At 36.5% G+C, this 24,978-nt stretch overlaps 1 protein-coding gene across 16 annotated transcripts in view; it reads right to left on the bottom strand.

Moving 5' to 3' along the window:
• Nucleotides 1–24,978, bottom strand: part of CADPS2 (calcium dependent secretion activator 2) — a 552,734-nt gene that overhangs the window by 236,908 nt on the left and 290,848 nt on the right. For all 16 annotated transcript variants that reach the window (XM_028489806.2, XM_055084855.1, XM_028489809.2 and 13 more), the window contains one exon: nt 11,624–11,763. In XM_028489806.2, coding sequence (XP_028345607.1) covers nt 11,624–11,763 — 140 coding nt within the window. The remainder of the gene's footprint in view (nt 1–11,623; nt 11,764–24,978) is intronic.

The following is a 24,978-nucleotide window of genomic DNA, read 5'->3' as shown; positions in this document are numbered from 1 at the left end:
ACGGGCCCAGCCGCTCCGCGGCATGTGGGATCCTCCCAGACCGGGGCGCGAACCCGGTTCCCCTGCATCGGCAGGCGGACGCGCAACCACTGCGCCACCAGGGAAGCCCTAATCTAATTTTTTAAGTAAAGTTTTAGGCTCACAGAAAAAAATTAAAAGGTAGGTATGAAAATTTCCTTACACTCTCTGCCTCGATACAAGCAAATTCTCCCCAATATTGACATTTTACACCAGAGTGGTATATTTGTTACAACTGATGACCCTATATTGACACATCACAATCACCCAAAGTCCATAGTTTAGGACATGGTTCACTCTTGGTATTGTTCAATATATGTATTTGGACAAATGTGTAATGATACATATATACCAATCATCATAGCATCATGCAGAGTATTTTCACTGCCCTAAAAATCCCGTGTTCTGCCTATTTGTGCATTGCCTACCTCCACCTCTTGGCAACCACTGATCTTTTTATTGTCTCCACAGTATTACCTTTCCACAATGTCATATAGTTGGAATCATACAGCATGTAGCCTTTTCAGATTGACTTCTTTCACTTAAGTTTATTTAAGGTTCCTCCATGTCTTCTCATAGTTTGATATTTCTTTTTAGCACAGAATAATATTCTGTTGCTGGATGTACCACTATTTATCCACTCACCTACTGAAGGACATATTGGTTGCCTCCAAGTTTTGGTAATTATGAATAAAGCTCCTATAAACATCCATGTCCAGCTTCTGTGTGGACATAGTTTTCAACTTCTTTGGGTAAATACCAAGGAGCATGATTGCTGGATCATATGGTATGAATATGTTTATTTTTGTGAGAAAGTGCTAAACTGTGTTCCAAAGTAACTGTACGATTTTGCATGCCCAACAGTAATGAATGAGAGTTCCTATTGCTCCACATCATTCCAGCATTTGGTGTTGCCAGTGTTCCAGAATTTGGCCATTCTAGTTGGTATGTTGTAAGATAAGTTTTTAACAAACTTCCAATGACAGAAAATCCCTCTTATACAAGTTATTTTAATAAAAAGGAAAAAGAAAAAAATTGAGAAAAAAACTGCCCAAGAGGTTTAAAGAGATTTAACATAACTTTGATTCCCCATATTAAAACTAAATGAAAACATTAAAAGAAAAAAACTGTAGGCCAATTTCACCTATAAACAGAGATGAGAAATTTGGCAATGGAGATGAATATATGAATTACAGAAGAGAATCCCAACTAGTTAAAAAGCAAATGGAAATTTACTCAAACTCATTAGCAGTCAGATAAACTGATGAGAATATTTAAATTTCATTTAATTTTAAATAGTTTCAATAATAAAACATTGTGTTCCATGAACGTAGGGATGGTTGAACATCAGAAAACCTACCGGGCTTCCCTGGTGGCGCAGTGGTTGCGCGTCCGCCTGCCGATGCAGGGGAACCGGGTTTGCGCCCCGGTCTGGGAGGATCCCACATGCCGCGGAGCGGCTGGGCCCGTGAGCCATGGCCGCTGAGCCTGCGCGTCCGGAGCCTGTGCTCCACAACGGGAAAGGCCACAACAGAGGGAGGCCCGCATAAAAAAAAAAAAAAAAAAAAAAAAAAAAAGAAAACCTACCAATGAAAATCACTATATTGATGACTTAATGGAGAAACATAATATTACTACTTTAATAGACATACAGAAAGCATTTGATAAAGGTGAACAATTTATGGTTTGATAAACAATTTTGTAAAGCTGTATATCAAGAACATAAAGCAATCATTGTGCTTAATAAAAGAAATTTTAGATATTGCGATGGTTAATTTATGTCAATTTGACTGGGCCATGGGGTGCCTAGATATTTGGTCAAACGTTATTTTAGGTGTTTCTGTGAGGATATTTTTGGATGACAGTAACATTTAAATCAGTAGACTGAATAAAGTAGACTGCCCTCCCTAATGAGGGTGGACCTCATCCAATTAGTTGAAGACCTAGCTAGAACAAAAAGCTGACCCTCCCCTGAGTAAGAGGGAATTCTCCTGTCTGACAGCCTTCAAACTGGAACACTGGCAATTCCTGTCTGAAACCTTCCAAACTAGGACATTGGCTCCTCCTGTTTCTACAGCAGCTTCTAGTCTTTGGACTAGAACTGGACCACTGGCTTTGTAGGTTTTGGAATTGCCAGCTTCCATAATCACAACAGCCAACTCCTTATGATAAGTCTCTTAGTGCACACACACGTGCATGTGTGCGTGTGTGTCCTACTAGTTCTTTTTCTCTGGAGAACCCTAATACAGATTTAGTTATTCTAAAACTGGGAAAAGGCAAGCTTGCCTGCTGTCATTTCTAAATAACATAACATTCAAGGCCTAGGCCCATTGTATAAGACAAGAAAAAGAGAGAGTAAAGACAGCAAAGTAAGAGGAAAAAACTGCCATTATTTGCAGGTGACACAATCACCTACAGAAAAACTACAACAAAATAAATTGTTAGAGTAAGAGAATTGATCAAGTCAGCTTACTACAATCAGTACTATGCTTCTATCCCGCAAAAGTAAAGGTGGAAGGATGGGTTGCCTTCCACACGTTAGTGTGGGAAAACTGGCTTGTTGAATAAACAAAGTTAGAGGCCTTTCTTATTACACCATTCCAAAAGGGAGCTCTATGTGGGTTAAAGACATAAAAGTATAAAATTTTAAATCAGTACTATGCTTCTATCCCGCAAAAGTAAAGGTGGAAGGATGGGTTGCCTTCCACACGTTAGTGTGGGAAAACTGGCTTGTTGAATAAACAAAGTTAGAGGCCTTTCTTATTACACCATTCCAAAAGGGAGCTCTATGTGGGTTAAAGACATAAAAGTATAAATCTTTAAACCTAAAAGAAGAAAATGAAGGGGATTATTTCTGTGACTTAGGGGTAAAAGATACTTTTAAAATGACTCCAAAAGCACAAATACACAGAAAGAAAACTGATGAATTTGACTACCAAGCATTTCTGTTCAACAAGGTTATCCATCAGATAACAGATCAAGAGGGCATCTGTAACAGCTAAAACCAACAGAAGTATGTATATCTGATTCTTGGTTACGTATGGTGGAGAAATTCTGACATAGGCCTACAAGTGGACATGAACAAGGACAATCAAGGGGGCACTGTGTATGGTGATGGACTGGAGACAGTTCGGGTGGGTGGTCATCATAAGAGGACTGCATAGTAAAATATGATAAATACTATGGAATGTACATAATATCAAGAAGCAATGACCTAGAATAATATAAGCATAATTGTGTGCATAGGTCTTAAATACTTAATGTTTAATGAAAACATAAGAAATTGAATATCTTTAGCACAAAATATATAAACTTAAAAGACATACACATACAAAACATATTTTATAAGGTTACCTAACATTCAAAGATACACTGTCCAATACAGGATGGACACCTATGCAGGTAGGAGCAGAGTAAGAGATGGGACCAGGGATGAAAGGGCTAAAAAGTAAAACAGAGGAAGAGCTGGTGACAGTGTGCCATGAAATGACGAATATGAGTATGTGAATTTCTGTGCCTCAAATTCTAGAGAAACATGTAATTGTTTAAACTCTTCTCAAGTACATGTCCTTTTAGGTGAATTTATTTTAACCAGAAGTTTTTGAGATGTAACCTAGAATTTTAAGAGTCCACTGAATATGACTACATTTATAAGTTGCCATGGAGTGTTAAGAGAACATGTAATTCATATAATATTGACATGATTATTTATTAAAGAAGATTTTTCCCAAATGGTGAAAAATGCTAAAACAAAAAAATGAAAAAAACATCAATACTCAAGAAAGCTGAAAACAATTTAGGAACTCAGTGTTATAACAATTTAAAAAACATACTAAGTTTTAAAGTATTATAAACTCTATCTGTTCAAGTTCCATAATCAATCCAATAAAAAATTAACTTGTGCCAAATTAAAGTAACATTTAAAATTTTATGACTGTTAACCTTTCCCAACCACAGATCACTTTAACAAAGTCTGCTGTGGGTATGCTCTTGAATTTGGAAGTAAATTTATATCTCAGCTCTTACAGATATTCAAACTAATTATTTCAGAATGAATGTAGAATGACACTTTAATTAGTAATAAGCCTCCTGGCAATTTAGATTCTCTTGCTTCTCTCGGCAATTAAAATGGCAAGGCATATTATTAAGGTCCCACGATTCTTCATACCTCTTCCTGACAATTACCACAAGAAACGTTAAAGGCAAGATCGCAGCTAATCCATTCACTGAATATTCGGTAGCAGGATAAACACTTTCTCCTCCTTGCCTAGTAATTTTTCATTTCACTCATTACCCTTCAGTCATTAATGCAACTTGTGCTCTGTCTCACAAAGTTCAACTTTTCATTTTACATAACCTATTAAAACCAACTGATTTTGTAGGAATGCAAGTAGTAGGGATAATTTTAATTAAGAAATAATTTTTAACACATTTATTCATGATATGACTCTAACAGTCAGAACATTAAATACATAGAGTGGTTGATGTTGGCAGAAAATAACAGTGGTGGAATATGAGACATCAAAAATTACTGTAGGGACTTCCCTGGTGGTCCAGTGGTAAAGAATCCGCCTTCCAATGCAGGGGACGCAGGTTCGATCCCTGGCCGGGGAACTAAGATCCCACATGCTGCGGGGCAACTAAGCCCAGGTGCTGCAAACTACAGAGCCCGCGCCACAACAAGAAAAGAGAAAACCCGTACGCCACAAGTAGAGAGAAGCCCGCGTACCACAGCGAAGAGCCTGCGCGCTGCAAAGAGTGCCGTAAGGTAGATCCCGCGTGCCGCAGCGAAGACCCGATGCAGCCAAATAAATAAATATTAAAATAAATTACTGTAAGTTGAATATATTAACATAACAAAGATACATGCACAAAATTGCTGATATGGCTGGTGGGGTCAGAGAATAAAGAGAAGCACTTTTATTTTTAACTTTTAAATACTTATGATTCTTTTTCTCTCTCCAGTTCCTTTATTTTAAAAAAAATTTTATTGAAGTATGGTTGATTTCAAATGTTGTTTATACCTAAGATTTTTTTTTAAAGTTGTTATTATGAGGTGACGTCTATGTTGATTCTTATAATTCCAGTTTTTTATATTGAATATATATTATTACTGTAATAGGAAAATCTCAGTCACAGGAATTATTTTTATATAATACTATATCATAAAATTAAAACACGGCATTCACATGTGTGAAACTTCTGAAAATTGTAAAGCACTATAAAATGTAAAGAATCTTTCATTGAGAACAAACATGGCACTTATTTGTAAATCATAGTTTGAGTTAATTATTGTTTACTGAGAACAGCTAAAATGTACTGAACATTTATGTGCCAGGCACTTTAGTGATACTCATTTAACCCTCACAGCAACCCTGTGAAATAGGTGATTACTATTCCACTTTACAAGTGAAGAACTGAGGCACAAGGCAGTTAAGAAATTTACGCCAGGAGTACACAGTGATGGGGCTACAGCCGGGTTGTACACTCCAGCCACTGCAACAAAGTTGTACTGCTATGGTATTACATTGTCCTTTAGTAGTTTTCATTATGCCTTAAAACATTTCATCAATTATTCACATCTTTCACTACAAACACACCTAACACTATCACTCTCTCAGATATACTTAGTCAATCTGTTGGTTAAACCTTTCTATAAATTTATTCATTTTATCAAAATGGACATCTGAGTGATTTCCAGCAGTTCCCTCAAAACCAGGGGCATGGAGATGAAGTGATGAGGGTTAGCTGAGTTTCTGCTCAAGAGGAAGTTAGATTAACAAACTACCTTTCTTGGTACATCTGTACTAGTGTGAGAAAATGTGTAACCTAGTATCAGACTGGCAGGGTTTGTTAATAAAAAAAAGTGGAAATAATAGGGTTGTGTTAGTAAAAGCATGTTCAGTGCATACCAACTGATCTATTTGGTTGAAGCTGGGGGTTTGTGTTGGGTATGGAAAGGAGAAAACGTTGTAAAGACTAGATGGGGACAGGTTTTTGAAGAATTTGAATGCCAGGCTAAAAAATATAACTCTAATCCTACAGACAGTGGGGAAGCACTAGAAGTTTTTTAGTAGAGATACTAAATAGTATTCCTAAATTCCTGACTGCACTGGAAAACAGGTGAAACAGGAAAATCAGTACAAAAGTCACTGAACAGTTTTTTTGTTTTTTTTGTTGTTGTTGCTGTTAGAATAGAGATTGAACTGGGGTTGGCAGAACGAATGGATTTATCTGTGGGAAAGACTACAGAGAGAGAGGTATTAGCTACAATGGGTGAAGAGGAAGTGGTTAAAGACAAATGTAAAGATCAATCTAACTGGCAGAAAGGATAAGGCTCCCAACATCACAAAGCTGGAAAGAGCTGATATTCAAATTTTCTCTTACTTTTGTTCTATTGCTATGCCCTTCTAATCTACTGTCAAAAGAAATTAAAAAAAATTTTTTTCATAAGTTCTGATACATGAAATAAACAAAGACACTAAAAGATACTCATAGTTTTATAAAGGCAATGAACATCCCTTTTTTAAAATTATGAAAATAAGATGTGCTTTTCCTCTGATTTAATACTAGCGTACTATTCCTTAAGGATATAAATGATTCCAGGATGAATGATTAGAAATGTTAATACTTGCAAACCCTTTGCTCTCCATTCATGTCATTAACACTGGTACTAATGAACATTTAAATTGTGGTGATGATTCTTTTTATAATCAGAACACACGTCTATCTGACTAAAACAAGTTCATTTGCTACCTTCCCCATGATCATGGGCGTACAACGATTTTCAGGCATTTCAAACACAGTCTCTATGGGGAACTGTGGCTGCGATGTTACCAAAAGTAATGCTAAAAGATCGATTTAAAATGAGGAATCAATTTTCCTTGGAAAAAAAAAACCAGACTTCTTTTTTTTTTTTTTTGGAAGGTCCAGACCCTCTCTAAGTAAGTGCCACTTTGACAAAAATAAGATTTTCCTCCTTTTGGTCTTCAGACTGTCCCCTAAACTACTTGAAGATAATAAACCCTAAGTCATAAACAAAATAATTCAACTTCATTAGAGTGCAGTCATTTCACTTTAGGAGCAAATGCCACACTTGAACATTAAGAGTATGACTGAAAGGTTCCGTAGGCATCACACAGCAGACCCTGAATGCCTGGCCGGTCCTCTCTACAGGGAAGCACACGAAACCAATAATACAGCCAGCTTGGGGCTTATCCTGTTCTTCCTGCTGGAAGCTCACATGCTGTCTTGCCCCTGCAGCAAGCAATGGGCCCAGGGCCTTTTCTACCTTTATGATGTAAATTAAGGAGCTTTATATATGATACTCTCAAAGTATTTCAAAACATCTATTCATTCAATAAATGTTCAAACTGCCAAGCATGACTTTACACACAGAGAATTATGAGATTTATATGGTAGTGATTTAGCTAAAATTTTATCTTACTAATTTTAACTGTGAAATAATTCTTCTATAGTTATATACTCATGAAGTTTTCTTTTTCTTTCTTTCTTTTAACTATAAAAGTAATCAGCTTCATGCAGACTAGGTAGATCCCGGTCATAATGCTTCTACGTATTTGTGACAATTGAATTTTCGTCCTTCTCCTTTTCGGTTGTAGATTTGTCATAATAGTCATTTGCTTTATTAGCCCCATTTATTTTGCCTTTCTTTTGGCTGAGAAAATAACATTTGAATTAGGAAAACATGATTTAATAAAAACGACGATAGTAGTTCTGAGATTTAAGTTAATACTGCCTCTCAGCCACTAGGCTATGCTAAAGGATAGTCCATTTGCTCACGAACACTTCTGTCTTCCAGCCACCCAAAAAAGAAGGAAAATAAATTCTAAAGCTGAATGTGAATTATTTAACCACTCAAAACCTAGCTGGAAATTCATTTAACAGATTTATATAAGAGTTTATGTAATTAGTTTATACCACATACTCCCCAAAGAACAAAGGAACCCAAATTTTTACTAGCTAGATGTCACATAGTAATGTTTAGTTTGGCTTTGAATGAATGAGTCGTCATTATGCTTATGTTATCCAAATTAAATATCTATTTTCATTTGCATGTAGTCAGTCCTATTAAAAATCTATAATGTATAGTCATGGACTGATTAATTACCAGAAGCATGAGCTTTAGATTGGTTATATTTTTCCTTCTGGTTCAAAAAAAGGGCATTTTAAAACACAACAATTGAGGTTCGAACACCATTTACTTCATTTATTTTAGGTATTTTTTTACATTAAATTATACCCTATCCCCTACAAATCGCTCTAAACCTTTAAGGTTCTTCAACTTAGGAATGCACATTACTGTCATTACTTTTTCCTTAAAACTCTAAGGAGTACACTATTATCACTTTCATCTTTATTTATATTAATATCTATCCTTGTTTACACATGGTGGGAGGTACTAGGGGTTCAAACGGGTCTAAGAAACTTACAGTGTAATCAGGAACACATAAAAATACAGATAACATTAATAAAAATATTTACTTAGAGATAATATAGGGGCCATATACACATAATAAATGAATAAAGGAGAATACATGCTAAAATAGTTCACATAGGAGAGATATACTTGTTGCCCACATTATTAAAACAGAGAATAGGTTTTTTTATGACTAAAGACCCAAAGGATTTCTAGCTCTGAAAAGTGCTCTGAGGACAAAAATCCATAACCCTTCAATTTATTGTTTAATCCATTTGACAACTCTATCCATAAAAGGAGTTTGCCATATTTTAAAGGTAAATTAATTTTTTAACTGTCTCTTTTTCAATTATTCATTATTCATCTGTTAATCATTCATTATAGGATGAATTATTAACAAAATATAATCCAGCCTGAAAGCAAAATGCTATTAATCTACTAATTCTATTGTATCACTGCTTTGGCATAGGACAGAGCACTTGGAAGAAAAAGGTTAGTTGACCTTCTCTTATACGTCATTAAGTTCAGTAAAATCCATCTGTGAAGCACCACAGAAAAAGATGTATAAGATTAGGATAGTCATGTGTGTGTCAAGTCATGTTTTCCCATATACATCTAAACACAGGTGTGATATTCAAAATATTTAAAACTGTTACCACACAGGCACTGAGAAACCTAGACAGGTGCTTGCGGTCCCTGCCCATAGTGATAAATTGCTATTATAGCAATGTTGAAATTCTGGTTAATCATTATTATTACATTCAATAACGGTCTTACATAGCTTTTTTGAATAACTAATAGGAAATATGATATTCTTAATTATACTCCATAACACACCAACTAGCAGAACAACATCACAGATATTTTCAATCCTAGAATTGCTTCCTTTTACCTACCATAAACTGCAGTTACCCAAATGTCTGGCAATGCCTGCTAGTATCTTCGTAAAGGCAGGTCACGACAGCTCTTGAGCTTTACAGATTAAATTCAGAGACTATGATATATTCTCCTTAGTCATCTCTTTCACCCATAGTCTTGGGCAGAAGTCAACTCCAGAACCATTCTGGGGGTCCTAATTTAGTCAAAGGTCTCTGAGATGTGATACAAACCAATTCTCCTTCGTTGCAAAGGAGTGATTAAGAAAAGCAAAAAAAAAAAAAAAAAAATCACGTCTTAGAAAGCAGCTGGATTGTACCACTTGCCCTGGAGCATTTTAGAGCAAGAAAATGCCAAGGATTAGAGCAGAGCTTTCTTTCCACGGGAGCTGAAGGCTTCAGAACTTGCTATGTGCCCAACTTCGTATTCAATCCTGGTTCTTGGGTCAATCTGAAGGCTGTAAGGGTATTCATCACAGTGCTGCCCACGTGTAAATCAGGGGCCATCTTGGTGCTACAGCGCATAGGTTCCCATTTCTTGCTGTGCTATTCATCAAGAGACTGAGTTCAAAATAGTAGGGAAATAACTACAATGTTTGGAACATGATGTGTTCCTTTTTATCTCCCTCTAGTTTCTACTAGTCTCTAAGCACTTTAGAGCAGTAGTACTCTCTCTAGTCTTAAAGCACTCTCCAGCCATACCAAAATTGTCATGGTTGGCTAACAGCCCTTCCGGATCTCCTGCCTATGTATATGCTATGCCATGTGGCTGGTGGCTGGACTGCCCTTCCTCCCCACTGCCCACCTGCTGAATTTATCCCTCAAGCTTCATCTCAAAAGTCAGTTGTCTTGTGAGACTTTCTTTGACGCCAGCTAGAATCAGGTGTTATCTCCACCTGTTCCCATTCCTCTCTTGTAGCGCTTATCACTCAGTATTATCATTATTTGTAGACAAGCCTGAATCCCCGGCTAGCCAGTTCCTTCAGGCCTGGGATGGTGTCTCACTGAGGCTTGCTCTGGTTGGCACAGAGGAAGGACTCAATCCATGTCTGCTGCATAAATCAACAGTGAGCAGGTAGATGGAGGGGGGAAGAAAGAACTCTTCAGTATTAAATCCCAGGAACTCCATCTGCATCATGAGTCACAGTTAGACTCTGCATTACTACATTAAAGATGCCATACTGTGGGATACCTAAATTATTGGTCCCTTTCTAAGAGCCCACCCACTGAGGTTTTTTTCCCCAAGTGAGACTAGTTCTGACACTGCACACACTACTGCCCACCCAAACCAAGGAAGCAATATGGTCCTTAGAGTCTCATCCCAGCTGTAGTAGATACATCTGGGCTGCCTTCTGTTCAGAGCCTAACTTTGTTTTCCCTAACAGTCATCTAAAGAATCCTCATCTTGCGGACTTACCAGTTAACTCTGCCACAGTGCTAGTGACTTGGCTCCAAAGCCGGCAGAGACGCCCCTCTGTACAGGAATGCACACAGACTGTTAGATTTGCTGCTAAACTTGGGATGGGACACCTTAGCAACTGCTTCTCTCCTTAGTAAGAAAAGTCTTCACATTTTTTCCTAGTAGCTAACACCCCTATGCTAGAATTTGGCTGTAGCAAGTCCTAAAGTATTAATCTGAGAAAGACCTGGGTTTTAAAAAACTCACTGAATTGTATTCAAGAGTTCAGACCTGTTTCCTCATCAGCTCCAAGGGAAAAAGAATCTCGGAGATGGAAGCTGACTCCGACCCACAGCAAACCCCCACGGGCCAGTCTCTGCACTTCCGGTTATCCACCAACATCAGTTTCCTCCAGTACTGATCTAGTGTCTCACTCACATATTGGAATGAACACTCACGCCCCTCCCGTCAAAACCTGTACAGCCTCCTGGGTTATATCTGAACCACCATTAAACTTTAATGTAGTCTATGTAGGTTTAACTATTTCTGGGGATCTGAAGTCTAGGCTTGTTTCAACTATTACTGTATTTTGAAATATATCTTACACGGTATCGCCATACATCACTGTTCTTTATCAATATAAGTGATGTACAATACCAACACAATCAAGTACCAATAGTGTGTAAGCATGCAATCAGTTATATTAACTAAATACCCATGTATTCAGCTATAACGATGTCTACAGATTTAAAAAATTAAGTTAACCTATTAATGTAATTCGGGGGGAAAAACTCCATGTGAATGTCTGATATATTGGCTCTCAGTAAAATGACAAAAGTGATACAATGAAATCCAATAATTCAGGAGAAAAACATCTTCAAGTACACTCACCCACTATGTTTCATATGTGGTGGTTTATCCATTCGCACTGCCAATTTGATTTCTAAGTCAGAGTCCTGGCTATTTTTTGGAACGATCATTCGGTGCAACTCCGCTGACTTGGAGCTATTAGAAGTTGGGTATAATATCACCTGTAAGGGACAAAAATAACACATTTAGGTGCATAATACAGAACGTCTAAGGAGTAGAACTGAAATCTTTTCTATACATTTTCCTGTTTGAAAACGTGGTGTCATGCCCAAATGTGTCTGATAAACCATTTCACTCCCACCACAGCAGATGGGTTTTCAATACAGACTGGTTTATTTATTATTTTTTTTTTTTTGACAAATGTGTGTTTTCATGTTATCACATAACGAGTTTTCTTCCTGTGTCACTTCACAATCAATTAATAGCACGGCGGCTACGGTTGAATTGACACCTGAAAAATACTTAATAGACACCTATAATTTCAAGACCACTCTAAACTCCTCAGAGCAAAGAAGTTCAGAAAGAAATATTCTTTGAAATTACAAATAGCATGCTCAAAAAGCAAAACCAATTATTTGAAGCAGCAAAAATATACCTCATGTTTTAATATTTTCATTGCAAAGCAGTGTTAAAGGAAATCAACTCAATTAGAGATGGAAAAGACTGATCGTCGCACATTTTCTGCTCTAGATCAATATCAGAGAAGGATTTTTTCCTGACTACATGTTTTCAAAACTATAAAGATGATATTATGATGACTGAAACAAAGTAATTATTTTTAATAAAACTGCCAAATTATCAAGTCGTTATTTCACAATCCCACATTCCACAGAGCCAACACAGGAAAGAAAAGCTTACTCTTCAGATGTTACGTACCATGTAGATTAAAAAAAAAAACAGATGTTACGTACCATGTAGATTAAAAAAAAAAAAAAAAAAAAGTATTTTCCCCTTTTAGTCAGTCATGACACTACTTAGACACAGCCTATATTCAAGCCTTAATGAATATTTTTAAATGGGAGCACTATATTCTGAAGGATAAAATGAAGATATGAAATGCAGTACATCATATTTTAAGCCATTTCTTATTTTAAAGCAACGTGAAAGGTAAAAAAGCTTGAAGTTTCTAAGAAAACGAAAGAACTATAAACATGCTCAGGTATGATAAAATGTTTTCAAAGCACATGATGGCAAATGAATTTGACATGCTCTGTCAAAAAAAAATTTTTCATTTCCATGTATAAGTGAAAACATGCATGGAGAAATCTTCAGGCAAGGCTCTTTCTCTCTCTAGGAAAAACAACATTGTCATAGTCTCAACTTCCAAGTTGTTAAATATATCTACTATTTTGAGACTTTTCTCAAACCTATCCATAGCCAGGTTCAGTCCAGCATATCTACACACTTCAGCATATAAAGGCTCAGCCAAGAGAAGATTAAACGGCATTTGTGATGTTTTCAAAAATTATGATCAGATTCTAGAAAGAGTTCTTTTTGACTGCTGAAATAGCCAATGGAATATTTTAGAGATTCTTTCTTAAACAACAGTAAAGGAAAATAAATTAGTAATTTCTGGCTCAAACCAGCAGACAAAGTTATATCATTTTCAACTCAGAAGGTGATTCCACAAGAAGAGTTAAAGACTAAGACAGAGCTATACATCCTCTGTAGCTCTTACTGCTATTTCCCAGCAAGTCTGAAAAGCTTTTTCTATTTCTCCCCACCCCATCCTTTTAAAAACAATTTGGCACGAACCACCTACAGACTTTATTCCTTTTTAATTCTTTCTATGTTTATATGAAAATTGGTATTGTTCCAAACTCTAAATGTCATATACAGGAAGAGACTATTTCAATTAAAACTTTTGACAATTTCTCATTCTCTAAATGCCAATAATGGGTTACTAAAAAAGGTCCCAAAATAACTAATTGCAGTTTATCCCCAATTAAGGATCATCTCAGTACTGAACACCATCATTTCTGCCACATTTTAATTTTCTGATGGGTACCTCTAACTGAAGTCAGTGGAAGGATTTACTGCGTATCTCTGTTCAATTAAACATTTGAGTGCTTACTATGTGGGGACACAGAAAGATGAAAGAATATGGATGACTCCATAAGGAATTGAGGGTTTCTTCTTATCAAAGCTAAAAACTCAGATAATATCTGATAATATCACTTCTTTCTCTTGCCCTTCTATCCCTAGGGTGTGCAGCAGTTTTCCGATATTGTTCGTCTCTGGGTTTATTCACCATCGTTTATTTGGCTTCTCTGTTCTATCACACATGTAGCTAACTCCCCGTGTTAAATTTCCTCCATTTGAATGACCTGGAATTTTCTGTTTTTCTGGACAGACTCTAATAAAGGTGTAAACACTGCCATATGTAACAAATGAAGGCCCAGAGATATGAAATCTACTACTTCTAAAAATGGTACTGGGGGCTTCCCTGGTGGCGCAGTGGTTGCGCGTCCGCCTGCCGAGGCAGGGCACGCGGGTTCGTGCCCCGGTCCGGGAAGATCCCACATGCCGCGGAGCGGCTGGGCCCGTGAGCCATGGCCGCTGAGCCTGCGCGTCCGGAGCCTGTGCTCCGCAACGGGAGAGGCCACAGCAGTGAGAGGCCCGCATACCGGGGAGAATAAAAAAAAAAAAAAAGGTACTGGTGAAGAAACTCTGTTAAATTGTTACCAGGTTCCCAAATTGTACAAGCAGAAAGTGATCATACTCCTTTCCATGATTCAGCCATGGATGATAACAGACAAGGAAGAAGCACCCAAATGTGTAGAGCCCAAAGGGCCAGGGAGAATAAAGGACAAAACAATTCTTTTCAGATGCATAATAAGGGTCTAATCAAGAGATCCCGAACACTGTCAGGCAGGGTGTCTTCACAGTGCCTGCCCTGACAGCATCTCACTCTTCTCCCTGGACACGTATTGCTCTGTATTTCCCACTTCACCTTTTTTTCGAATGGGAAGCTTAATTGTAGCTTTCCTGCCCCCTGCTCCACCGCTATATGTTGGATTTGTGCTTGAGCAGGGTGGGGAGGGGAGATGGAACAGCAGGCAGTTAACACGAACCCTAGCTCATTGGGCACCAGGCTGCAAAGAGCCACAGCTGGACCTGACTGAGATGCTGGACTTTGAACTGGAAGTAAGGACAGGATGAAGCTTTGGGTTGTCTCCCTTGAAGTAAATGCATTCTATGGGTAGTTGGAAGGGTAACAGAATTGTTGTTACCTTGGCTATAGGGGTGAGCTATGGCAGATGATCTAACTGTTCACCAGGATTCATGCTTTCCCTAGTATAGAACTGGTGCCAAGAAACAGCTAGCCAGCCATATTTTCTAGCTCCCCTGGCATCTAAGTAGGGGCACATGAAAGTTGTAGCTAATGGAATACGAAGAAAAGTGGTAAATCGTTTTGGGGAATGATGATTAAGATATAGAAGTGAAGAAGGTATGCCTTCTTCACTCATCTGCTAGCCAAATGCAGAGGACTCCAATTCTCTAGAAAATGAGAGAGCCATAAGAGGGAAGAAACTAGAGCCCTGAATCACCACACGGAGGAAATCTACCCATCCATCAGGAACACCCATAATAAACTGTTATACAGGCACTATCGTTTTAAATTACTGAAATGTTGTCATCTGTTGCAGCATTTAGTAGTACACCAACTAGTACATTAACACAGAGTTTTGCTGCATAAGACTTGCACAGGTAGTAAGTGCTTGAAGAATTTTCTTTCACGATAAGCAGATAAACAGTTCTACTTCAACATGACCTAGTTCACGTTCAGAAAGGGATGTCTGATGTTGATGGTACAATAATTAGAATACTTAAGAGACATAATTTACTAAGGATTCTTCTTGTATTTTAGGTTCACACATAAGTTAAATCATAGCTCTGTACACAGTTTCTTACAGAATTTAGCAAAGTAGCTTGTTCTTTGCTATTCATTTCTTAACTTTTCTACACGTATTTCTGCTTCTTCTAGTCTTTTAGTTTATTTTTGTCACCAACACTTTAAATGCCTTGTCATTTAGCATAACACAACACATTTTATGATTTATCTTAAATATAAAGCCAATGTATCTTCTTCATAATAAAATGTCAACATTACTTTCCATCTTTGCTAAAGTGTAATGGAAAACACAAAATGTATTTTTCAGGCTTTGTTTAAAATTCTGTCAAGTTTAATACAGAGGAAGAAAAAACTTAAAATGAAGTGTAAAAATACATATGTACATAATATCTAGAGTAATATGGGGTTCAGAAGGATCTTTCTCTTAAAATACACTTGTACAAACTGACACCTCTACATTATTTTTCTTCTATTAAGATACATTAATTAACGCCATGTGCCTCTGTACATATACTACATTATTTGAACTTTGTGGCCTATGGATTCACGGCTTTCTAAACTGTTTAAATACTAAAAACCTAAAAACTGGGAGGAACAATCTAGAAGAACTGAGAGGGAGCTAGGTAGGCTCTGGGGTGACGTAAAGAATTCACTGCCTTGTCCCATAAATCTCTCTTAGTCCAGAGGAAGAAAAAAAAGACCACATGACTGCAGCAATTGCACTGTGGTCTTTGAGTAAAATAATAGAGCTACATTTTTGGTAGGAATCTAGCTCAAAGATAGGTGCAATCAACAATTCTTAAAGGAATCAGGACAGACTTCATAGAGGAATCACTGCTTCATTTTGGAGTCTAAAAGAACACATAAGGTTTATAAGATATTGTAAGATACAATATACAAGACACAATAAAAGACACAGGGAAGGGACTGATAAAGACATGAGGCCATTGGAACTGACCCACCCTTAGAAAGTAGGCACACAATCCCGATGCTGACATTCTTACCACTACCTTTGCTTCTCAAGCCCTTCCCCAAGCGTGACTGGTCAGCTCTTTGTTCCCAGGGACCTATCCTCAGTCAGTTTCCATTGCTTGCCACCAAAGGAACTTCAACCAGTACAAATGTTCATGACATTTTCTGCCATGTCAATTCTCCACCTTATCAAAAGGTAAGGGAAGAGCCCTGTGGAACAGTAACTTTTAAGGGTTAAGAAAAGGAAGAGACCTCTGTAATCAAGACCAGAGGCCAAGGAGACAGAAGAAAAACCAGAAGGGTGGGATGCACTACATTCAAGGCAGAGAGTGTTTTGGGGAACAGGAAGTGGCCGTCAGTGCCAAATGATACTCAAGAGGTCAAGCACGGTAAGGAAGGAAAGGCTACTGTTTGGTTTAACAACAGAGAGGTCACTAGAGATCTCAGCAAGAGAAAGTTTAGGTGAGGCCAGACTATAATGGCTTGAGGGATAAAGTCTATGAGAGGAATGGAGGAAGACATCACTTAAATCTTAAATGAACAAGATGGGGCGAGATAAGCAAGATCGTTTTGGCTGGAAGGGGGATTGTGTACAAACGCGGGGGCGGGGTGGGTGGTAAGGATATGGCCACGTAGACTGAAGAGGGTAAGGAAATGGGAAGGTTGTGCTGATAGGTGAGATCAGAAAGGAAGAATGGGGATAGACTGTAAAAGCATAGGTTTTGCTAAGGAGTTTGTATGTTATCCCATAACGTGTAATCGAAAGATGCTTCTAAACCAGAGAATGACATGATCAAAACGTCATACTCTTGTGTAAAGGATAATCCCTGTCTATCCAGCTGTATGCATTCTGGAGAGGAGTCGTGTGTAGTCAAGTGTCTAACATCCAATTAAGAAATGAAATGGCCTTAGAAATACATCTTTAAAACAGAGTAAGAAGGGACTGAAAATGCTTTTAGCTGGAATGTTTCAATTTGTGATTAAAATTTTTTTTTTTTTTTTTTTTTTTGCTGACAATCAGATATCCTTGAGGCATAGGGTATTTTAAGGAAATGTCCAAGGGATCATCACTCCAGATAAGTAGAGCTGTCTCTATGAAAAACCTTGACTTTTGGGGTTCAGTTGACATTTTTCTCTTTCTCTTTCAACTGACAAATTTTACAGTTTGGCAAAGATTCATGACAACTATGCCTTGTGAACCTTTTAAGTACCTTCTTGAGAGCTTAGAACCTTGAGAAAGTATGTACAGTGAAAGGACCAACTGAATTTACTTCACTTCAATAAATTTTTGTTTAGCACATGTTAATAACTAGCATGTATTTTCTCCAATATCAGAGCCTGTATTTTCACTGTATGAAGATGAACTGGACGACTTTTCTGAGAGAAATGCGCAATACATCCTTCTTAGTAACATTTTCCAGTGTTTTAATACACCTGAGGTTCCTTAGTCTAAATTATTTCTCCTTTAATGTCATTGCTTCCTGTCCTACTTGATTGAAACAAAGAACACCTGCTCACTTTCACGAACACAAGGTTCTTCTGTATACTGAAAGATTAGCATTAAGTCTTCTGTGAACCTTATTGTCTGTAGGCTAAATCCAGTTCTCTTTATTTTCAAAGCTGGAAAGAATCCTGGAATTTACAATATAGAACTGATCAAACTCCCAACCCCTTAAAAATGTGCTGATGGCCTGACAGGAAATTACACATTTCCTTCCTTCTATATAGTACTTTCTTTCTTTTTTTTTTTTTAATAAGAAAAGCCTTTAAAAAAAAATGAGTAAAAGAAGAAAAAGTATTATCTGAACTATATATTTTTTCTTGGCATTAGCTTGTTAAAAAAATAGAGGTTATAAGCTTTGTTATTAGCATGATGGGGGTTGGAGAGAGCATGAAAAACAAACATTAAGGTATGTAAATTCTTCCTAAATCTTTTCTGGCATCACTACTTAATAATGAACCACTGTATGAAGGGGCTCATGGACTGCATTTAGCAGAGTATGCTCCTTGAGGGCAAGGGCTCATAGTGATACCTAGAGTAATTCACCTGTGGCTGCTAGTGTAATTTAAGCCAGTATCTTTAATTAAGCCATTCTTTTGTTTTTGAAAGTGAAGTATAGCTGATTTACAATATTGTGTTAGGTTCAGATGTACAGCATACTGATTCAGTATTTTTGCAGATTATATTCTATTATAGATTATTATAAGATAATGGCTATAATTCCCTGTGCTATACAGTATATCCTTGTTGCTTATCTATTTTATATATAATAGTTGTATCTTAATCCCATACCCTTATTTTGTTCCTCCTTCCTCCCCTCTCCCCTTTGGCAAACACTGGTTTGTTTTCTACATCTGTAAGCCTGTTTCTGTTTTGCATATACATTAATTTGTATTATTCTTTTAGATTCCACATACATGTGATATCATATAGTATCTGTCTTTTTCTGTCTGACTTATTTCACTAAGGATAATATGGTCTAGGTCCATACATGTTGCTTCACATCCTAAACTAGACACTTACCAAGTGTTTGTTGGACAGATGGATGGATGCTTAGAGAAATTAGAAATAAAAATGCAAACCCCAAATTTATAACTTCATTGAGGTGAAAAGAGAAAAAGGCTTGCCAACTAAAGTACTGCCAAAACTTGATAACAGAAAATGACAGTAGCAAAGGCCAAAATTGGTATGCCATTTACTTGCCAGTCTCTAAAAATTTCTGAAACTCTCATCTTTCCATTTCTGGACTGTAAGGGGTAGAATAATTAGTCTCCCCAAAAATGCCTAGTCCGAATCCCCAGAACCTGTGACTATGTTATTTACCTGGCAAAGGGGAATTGAGGTAGCTGATGGAATTAAGGTCACTAATTAGTGGGCCTTAAGAAAGGGAGGTTATCCAGGTGGGCCCAGTGCAATCACAAGCGTTCTCGGGGGTGAAGAGGAAGGCAGAGGAGTGATGAAGCAAAGTGATGTGAGAAACACTTCACCAGCCATTGCCGGCTTTGGAAATGGAAGAGGACCATGCATGAGCCAAACACAGGCAGCCTCCAGAAGCTGGAAAAGGTAAAAAAAAAAACCTGCATTCTCCCTTTTAGGTCTTCTGGAAAGGAACACAACCCTGCCAACACCTTAATTTGAGCCCACCAAGATTCGCTGTGGACTTCTGACCGGCACAACTGTAAGATAATAAATTTGTGTTGTTCTGAGCCACTAAGTTTTCAGTAATTTATTAAAGTTGCAACAGGAAACCAATACACAGCCAATAAAAGCTGCGATTTGATTACAAAAACACTAAATTTACCTTTTAAAAAATTTCTTCTGCTGTCATTCAAAGATTTTTACAGATTTCTATCATTATCTCTGATAACTTTAAGATGTTTTGGGGTGTGATTATTTCTCTCACTTTCCTGAGGTATTCTGCTTGTATGAAATCTTTTGAAAAAACTCTCTCACTTAGTGTTAATTAAAGTTTTCATTTTCCTTACCATAAAACAAAAGAAAAAACTGAAAAGGATTCACAATGAGACAGATTATTTTTTGGTTACTAGAATGAAGACCATCATGCATATATTTCTAACAAATTTCAAGTTCCATATACCCAAATGATCAAGGATTACATCTTCTATTTCAGTCTTCAAGAAAGGCTTTGAAAGACATAGTCAAATTTGTCAAGATATTTTTCATGGCTCAATTAAAGATACTGGCCTTTACTGATCTTCATATATCACTTTTATTGCTTGTAAGTTCTCGATTTCATACTTCTCCTTGAGTGGAGCAATATATTCCATCACAGCTACATCTGTGTCTTTAAGACTTATCTAGACAGGAAAGCATTATTATTCTTGATCTATTCCCCTCAGCCATAAATTATGAATAGCAGTAACCTTTATATTTCCTTCCCAATAAAGTTTCTATTAGAGGACACTGCATGAGTAGCTTTATCATGTTTCTTTTTACTAGTCTGGTTATAATAATGCCTGGCATTTATAAAGAACTTTTCAACTCAGTGCCTCAAAGTGCTTTGTGAAATTTAAACTAATTCTCACATCACCCTTAATAGATAGGCATTGCTCTTGTTGTGTAAATAACTTGACACTGAAGTTAAAACGAATACCTAAGGGAAATTACTTCAAGATAACAATAGACACTTTCAATTTTACATACCCTCCCCAACACATTCCCTTCATAATTTCACATACATTATAATAACTAATTTAGCTTTGTTCTCACTCTTTAGTTATTAAGTACTATAAGAACTCTTAGAGCCAAATCAATTTTATTTCTGTCAATCCATACACAGGATGGTAGGATGGAAAGGAGGAAGTTACGTTAATGCCTAAACTTGGATTACTTCAGTTGCAATCCTTAAACTGAAGACAATTATAGCAAAGTGTTTGGGAACTGACTAATTTACAGATAAGTGTTGGTATTTTTATTACAAACCAACTGCCACCCTGAAGAGTGAACGTGCATTATTATTCTTCATTTGAATAAGAAATCAAAGCAAGGTCTAATAATTACAACCTAACAATTTGCCAAAATGATAAGATTCATGAAAACCTTCCCAATTTGTCATTCTATATGTATACAAACTAGTCAGAAGTCCTTTAAAGAATAGAAAAGGAAGGTAGGAGAGTAGGAGGTTAAGAATTCTTGGTGTTACATTTTCACATGCTTCAAAGAACTGCATGAATTTAGAGAAATATGATAAGATGGAAGTAGTGGGGAATAAAGGTCAAGGGAGAGAGGTTCAGTGACCTGTTCATGCCCTCTTGGCTAGTACGGCAGAGCCAAGACCAGAATCAACGTCTTATGGAAGCAGGTTTCAAACTTTCAGTTTGTGATGCTCAACAACCAACTAATCTGAATGTTGCAACTTTGACTTTATTTTTGACTCAAACAATACATATAATAAAAACTAGCAGGGAATAAAGGTACTTAGCTTTTCAGTATCAGTGCTAGAGACAATAAAGGTGGATATTCCTAAGAGGCTTTGTACAGCTCCCAGATGCACAGGGACTTCTTAATGCAGTAACTAAAAGAAGAAGTTAGTAATGGATGTCAGGATGTTCCAACCTGCTTCTTCTATATATTATAACTAGGAGATGGGCTGAACATCCTAGAACCTCACTCTTGCTGTAGGATCCAAACCATTTATCATTCCACAATTGCTGTTTCAGCTTATCACTTGGTTAGGGAGCTCAGGTGTTCAAACAAAAGTGACTCATTCTACTGTCTACTATAACTCTGCAAAGGAGAAATGAAACTGAAACTTCAGGAGATTGTTCGTTTGTTCATTCATCCTTCCAACAATAATTGGACATGTATTACACATCAGAAACTGTTAGACAGGTGCCATTGCTGAAATAGTATGTCCTATGTCTTACCTTCAATGGGAAATGGAGATATAATATTGTAAGGCTCATAAACTACACATGAAGTGTTATGATATCATTTGAAGTTAGACTAAACATAAGCAACACTTAAAATAACAGTTACCAATAATAAGCAAACAAAGAAGAAAAAATGGAACCATAAAAAATATTCAATTAGTCTAAAAGAGGAAAAAAAGGAGGAAAAAGGAAATAAAGAACATATAAGACAGAAAAAACAGCTAAATGACAGATTTAATCATATCAGTAATCATATTAAAATACAGTTTAAATACTGATTGAAAAGCAGAGATTGTCAGATTGAATAAAAAATAAAGACCCAATCATATGCTGCTTCAATCAACATACTTTAAATGTAAAGAAACAAATAGATTAGAGGATGTAAAAAGATATAATATGCTAACACTAGTTAAAAGAAAGCTGGGAGAGCTAAGACAAAGAAGATTTTTAAACCAAAGTATATTACCAGGGATAAGGAAGTTATTTCATAGTGACAAAGTGGTCAATTAATGAAGAGGAAATAGGAATCCTAAATATCTGTGCACCTAATAACATATCTTCAAATTACAAGCAGCAAAAAATGATAGACTAGATCCATAATTATACTCAGGTTAATACCAGTCTCTCAAAAATTGCTTTTTAGAAAGTAGATACAAAAAATCAGTAAGGATATGGAAATAAGAGTAACTTGAACTATTTGACATGTATAAAACTCTACTGAACGAAAGAATATGCAGTCTTTTAAACTGTGAATGTGGAACATTCACAGGATAGACCCTCTTACAGGCTATAAACTAAGCCTCAATAAATTTAAAAAGGATCCAAGTCATAGAAAGTATATTCTCTAAGCCCAACAGACTGCAATTAGAAATTCATAACATAGAGAACTCCAAAAAAGCTCTCACATATGTGGAAACTAACACAGTTTTAATAACCCATGGGTCAAAGAAATCAAAATAAAACTTAGAGAGTATTTTGAACAGGATGAAAATGAGAAAAAAATATAAAAAATCTGTGGGACGCCACTAAGGCAATATTTAGGGAGGGTGGCACTTAGAGCACTAAATGTCTATATTAGAAAAAACAGATTTTTCTCAAATCATTGGCTTCAGCTTTAATAGAAAAAGTATCATGAATTAAACTCAAAGTAAATAGAAGAAACAATAAAGATTAGAGCCAAAATAGATTAAATAAAAATTAGCAGAAGGAACTTTATCAACTTGATGAAGGGGATCTACCAAAAACCTACAACTAATGTTATACTTAATGTTCAAAGACAATGTTTTTCCCTTAAGATCAAGAATAAGACTAGGATGTCCACTTTCACCACTTCTATTCAACACTGTATTGGACATTCTAATAAGTACAATAAGACAACCAAAATAAATAAATAAAAACATCTAGATTGGAAAGAAGAAGTAAAATTGTCTTTATTTGTAGACAACAATATTGTCTATGGAAAAACAATCAATCTACCAAGATACCAGTAGAACTAGTAAGTGAGTTTATCAAGGTTGCAGGATGTAAGATCAATATAGAAAAGTCAATTACATTTCAATATACTAACAATATCTAAATTAAGAAAATTAAAACGAACAAAATGATACTATTTAAAGTAACAAAAATATGAAATACTCAGTGACAGATCTGGCAAAAGAAATGCAAGGCCTGATCATTGAAAACTATTAAGACATCACTATGGGGAATGAAAAAAGACCTAAATAAATGGAGGGATATACTGTGTTCATGGGTCGGAAAACTCAACTTTGTTGATCAACTCCCAAACTGATCTACATATGCAATGCAGTTTTCTTACATATGGCACCAAAAGTACAAGCCATAAAAGAAAAAAAATTGGACTTCATCAAAATTAAAAACTTCTGCTCTTTGAAACACACTGTTAACAGAATGAAAAGACAAGCCAAATTCTGGGAGAAAAATATTTACAAATCATAAACCTGATAAAAGATGTGTAAACAATATATTATGGTCTTTCCCAACTTAAGAATAAGAAAACAACCCAATTAAAAACTGGAAAAATGTCTGGACAGATTCTTCACCAAACAAGAGGTACAAATGAAAAGTAAGCATGCAAAAATAACATGATTAGTATTAGCTGTTACGGAAGTATAAATTAAAACCATAATGAAGTAACACTACACACCTATTACAAATAAGGAATTGGTACAGTGTGTACGTTGACTACTTGTTCTATCCGGGACTGAGGCAGCCCTCTACTTTTCTGAGGAAACTGAAATGTCAACTTCTGCTACTATAATCACCCACATGGACCCATCATGGAGGATGCCTATTTATAACTTGCTCTTTTAGTGGTGAGAATGTAAGAAAATGCTTTCCTCTACCTCTACAGTGAGGATGCCAGCCAACTCCTCAGAGAAGGTCTGAGGGAGACTCACTGAGGAACAAGTGATGCACATTATCAAAGGCTCCTTTCCAAGTCAGACTCAGGATGGTAAGTCCTCTCCTCTAACACTTCACAGCATGTAATTAATGACCCAGACGTAATCAACTGCTGCTAGAAAGACTTCGCACCATATATGAATGATCTCTGGCCCTTCACCTGTCTGTGGTCCCTTTCTTGTCACTGGAATGGCTTCTGAGATATGACAACAAAGGCTTGTGACAAATGGCTACATGCAAGGACTAAAGGAGGAAGGAGAGCTTTTCTGTGATTTTTAGTTTCAGAAAAGGTATACCACTTGTTAGAACTACAAAAATAAAAGTTTACTCTGTTTGAGGAAGTGAATTAGACATATATGAAATGCAAATGAATTTCCATTCCATTTTGCAGCAAATGATATTAACTTGCTGGCTAAAATAGCAGTCATTGAGTACCGGCTCTTTCAATGAAATTGGACATTAAATTTTGCTTTCAAATTGAAGTAAAATGCCTATGATTATGATTTCACTAGCAGCTTCTCTAATGCTTTTTTGATTCATATGTAGATGAATCAAATTTATATAATGCTGGAAAGTTTAATCCTCAAATATACATTTTGTCTGAGTGAAGGGAAGGCCTAAAGTGATTTTTATGCATTTAACTATGTAATTATTTGTGAAAAATCAGAATTGTTAATTAGTCAATAAAACAACTGTAGTCTATTCCTGATCTATTACTTTGTATGCTGAAATA

Source organism: Physeter macrocephalus, chromosome 5 (genome assembly GCF_002837175.3).
Source record: "Physeter macrocephalus isolate SW-GA chromosome 5, ASM283717v5, whole genome shotgun sequence".
Taxonomy (NCBI): domain Eukaryota; kingdom Metazoa; phylum Chordata; class Mammalia; order Artiodactyla; family Physeteridae; genus Physeter; species Physeter macrocephalus.
Note: the sequence above shows the minus strand (reverse complement) of the source record. Positions and strands in the feature narration are given on the sequence as shown.